The sequence below is a fragment of the Cynoglossus semilaevis genome, chromosome 11, assembly GCF_000523025.1.
Source record: "Cynoglossus semilaevis isolate Cse_v1.0 chromosome 11, Cse_v1.0, whole genome shotgun sequence".
Lineage (NCBI taxonomy): Eukaryota > Metazoa > Chordata > Actinopteri > Pleuronectiformes > Cynoglossidae > Cynoglossus > Cynoglossus semilaevis.
Window position 1 is genome coordinate 11492299 of NC_024317.1, and position 3518 is coordinate 11495816.

Consider the following 3518-nt stretch of genomic DNA (forward strand, 5'->3'; position numbering starts at 1 on the left):
CCAAGCTTCCAGCTCAATCTTTTGGCTGCACTCTCCCACGACTAATCTCCACCCCTCTCATTTTCACATGCTCACACCCTTCACTCTTGTCTCAAAGCTCTGTTCTCTTTCACCCCCTCCCAAATACCCAACAACCAAATGTCTTCCCACTCCGGGTCTCTACTGTTGTCTCACTGCATCTCCTTTGATCATGGATTTGCCACCACTCAGTTAACTTAAACTTGAGTTTTAATGATTTGCTTACTGTTGTAGCCAAACGATGAGAACACAGTGATGAAACATCTAACCTAATCTTACATTTCTTTCGAGTGTCATGCTAGGTTAATGACAGGAACACTACAGATAAAAAAAATGTGTAATTGCTGGCATGAAATACAAACGCAGTAAAAACTTAAACAGGGGTTATTGCTCATTTTCAATTGCAGAAAAAACACCTTTAATTTTTTTGGGACTTTGACCTGATTATATACAAATAATGATGCTTTGTTTAAGCTTTAACAAATTCCCTCTAAAGTAAAACTGAGCCTATACATCTGCATGTGTGCGAAGATTACATTAGGTATTTCCTGTTTGTGTTACATACTGTGGAAGCCCCTCCCCCCTTTCTTTTTACAAGACTTCCTTAGACAGTATTTGGTGTTCATTGAACATAAAGTCACTTCTCCCAGTTACTGGTCACGTTTCCTCCTCTGTTATCCCATTACTGTCCAACAGAAAGGTAATACTCTTGGTTTCAGGAACAGGTATGGATAGTTATCAAAGAAAAGGTGATTTTTGTGGGTTTGTCTTGACTGTGGTGGGTTATGAGTAAGCTTTGATGTTTCTTGTTGAAGACCTCCCTGCCAGAGTGGTCAGCTGTGTGTCAGCTGCTCAGAACTGAGGGTACTTCTTGCAGTTGTTTCACCTCTACCAGGTGTTAAAAACAAGCGAAGCGGCAAAACAACCATTCTTTCAACGAGGCTGTCACCTACTGAACACTCAACCCACTTTATACGACCTTACACACTCACATTTGTGTGTAACCACTCAACAGTGGAGGTGGTTTAGGAGGAAACGCTCCCATCAGAGCATCTTAGTCTCACGCAAACAATAGAAGCAGTTAAAGTTTGGGTTGTATTATAACTGATTCACGTCCAAAACCTTTGTTTGGGTTGAGGCTCCCTGTCATGCTGCAGTTGTCATACAAAATCACTGACTTAAACCCGTTTAGCTGATGTGATCAAAATAAGGCTAGCAAAATATTTACTCAGTGTATACTTGGCTCTTGTTAGCTTGGCTAACAAAAACTAAACTACACATCAGTGTGATTAGGAATGACTGCTCAGATCTTTTAATAAAATATTTATGTAATAGTGTAAGAGGTGTAGTCTAAACGGTCTACAATAATATGATAATATTTCTGAGTTGCAAGAACATGGTTACTGAGTTGTCTCCCTTTAGAACACCGGCGTACTAAAACAGGCAGAGCAATGCAAATGAGAATGGATGTGTTTTGAAGACACAAGGTAGTAGTGTGGCTGTGGTTGCAGCCATAGGGACACAAAGTTTTCCCAGCAACAGAACTTGTGGCCTACTATCCCTGTCCTCGTGCTAACTGTGTGCCTGGTGGCAGAGATCCAGCCATTAATCTGTCTCACTTGGATCTGTATCAGTGAGACCTTTGTAATATGTGACCCTGTTTACTTTCAAACCAATGGGGGTGGAAGATGGAGAGAGGGAGATCTAACTAAAGGAACTTTGTCGTTGGCTTGAGGATCTCAGGGGAATTGTTGTAGCATTGTTTCAGAGAAATGTTCCGTCACCTTTGCTCCTCTCTTTGTATTAACATCCTGCAATTACAGCAGTTACAACTTTTAGCCGTGCTTGGTGCGTGTAACTGCCGTTATCATTGATGCCGATGTGGTTACTGTTATTTATTGTTGAAGGCATCAACAAATTGCTAAATCTGAATAAGTGTTAGGAATCTTGTTATTTTTCATTTGGTTTATTAATAATTAAACCCAGGGCAATTGGTCTTATTTTTTTTTCAGGATGTCCAAATTTGTGCCCAAACTAAATACAGATAATACAGACAAATCAAAAATATAAAATGTCTCTGTGGCTCTTGTTTTTGTGGTGTACAAAATTAACACTTTTAAGTGCCGTGTGTGCATAGGAAATAAATAATAACAATAATATGTATTTTCTTTACTGGTTTATATTTCTAACAAATAGAAGGCCACCACTTGGAAAGTAACAATAAAACTAAAGATAAGATAAAATGTAAAACTTAAGAATAGTATTAAAATAGTTTTCTTTTTTGTAATTCTGGAAATACACTACAACGAATCTATTTACATTTACCCATTTACATTTACAGATGTTAACTTGAGTATCTTTCTTTTTCAGGGATGTGTCTCAAAGATGGCAGCCTGCACCAGGTTCAAAGGCGCTCATGCTGGTTAAGGTGAAAAGCACACAGCCCAGTGGTCAGTCCAGCCCAGCCATGCAGCAAATCAACTTCCAGCACAGTCCACACACCAAAGCCAATACCTTCACTCCACATACAAACAGCAACAAAGTCCAAGGAGGACACTCCACCTCCACCCAGGGATATAAAACTGCTCCTTCAGGCAAAACGGCCATTGATCCACGACATGCCCATCACTTGAAAAAGGCCAGCAGTGGCAGCTTCTGTTTGGCCACATCAGAAAGTAGGCACTCGAGTCCGCTTCTTCCTAGGCCCCAGACCAGCACACCCCGACCTATCTCCCCTCAGTACGGTTGTACCGCTCCACTTTATGATGAGCCTGTTTCAGACTGTCCCATATATGATGAACCTCCAGTAGATATGGAGGTAGAAGGAGCAAACCTGTACAATGGCCAACCTCTCTCTTGCATATCATCTACCCATAGTCTCCAGAAGCCCAAGCTCCTGCAACACCCAGGTCCATCTTACACAGGGTCCAGGCACAGAAGAAACCCTTCCTCTGACTACAGCCCAGCTGGTCTGGAGTGCATAAAGCACATGGTGAATGTTGACCCTAAACAGGGTGTTATAGCCAGCTCTCCTGCACCCACACGTACTTCATCCCCCACTTCTAGACAGGTTTCCAGCCTAACTCAGCCTCACCCACATCCTCAGCCCCAAGCCCCCTCTGTGTCACATTCTCAAGGCCAGTTGAGGGACAGAGAGCATGAAATCCCATGCACAAGCTCAGTGGACAAAAAGCAAAGCTGGCGCGCCCTGGAGGCCACTGTGCAACGTGCCATTGAGGCTCGCCACAGCAGGCAGAGTAGCCAGGCCTCGCAGGACTTTCCATCGTCAACCCCCCAGGCCACAATAAACTATCAGGATTCTGGGTACTCCACTGGACCCTCACCAAGCCTAAGGAGGAAGAACAGGAGGAGAGTAGGAGCTGGTGGAGTTGCTGGGGGTAGACCAGGATCAGTGGGGAGCAGCGGGGAGCTTTGCGCCCTGAATGAGAGGCTGATGGCAGAGATGAGAGAAGTCGTGAGTCGCTCCAACACGATGAGGG

The 3518-nt window shown here is 43.4% G+C and overlaps 1 protein-coding gene across 1 annotated transcript in view; it reads left to right on the top strand.

Moving 5' to 3' along the window:
* Positions 1-3518, top strand: part of arhgap46a (Rho GTPase activating protein 46a) — a 30043-nt gene that overhangs the window by 12558 nt on the left and 13967 nt on the right. Inside the window, exon 3 of the mRNA XM_008320533.3 lies at positions 2389-3518. This exon is cut by the window's right edge and continues 284 nt beyond it. Within this exon, the coding sequence (XP_008318755.1) occupies positions 2389-3518 (1130 nt within the window). The remainder of the gene's footprint in view (positions 1-2388) is intronic.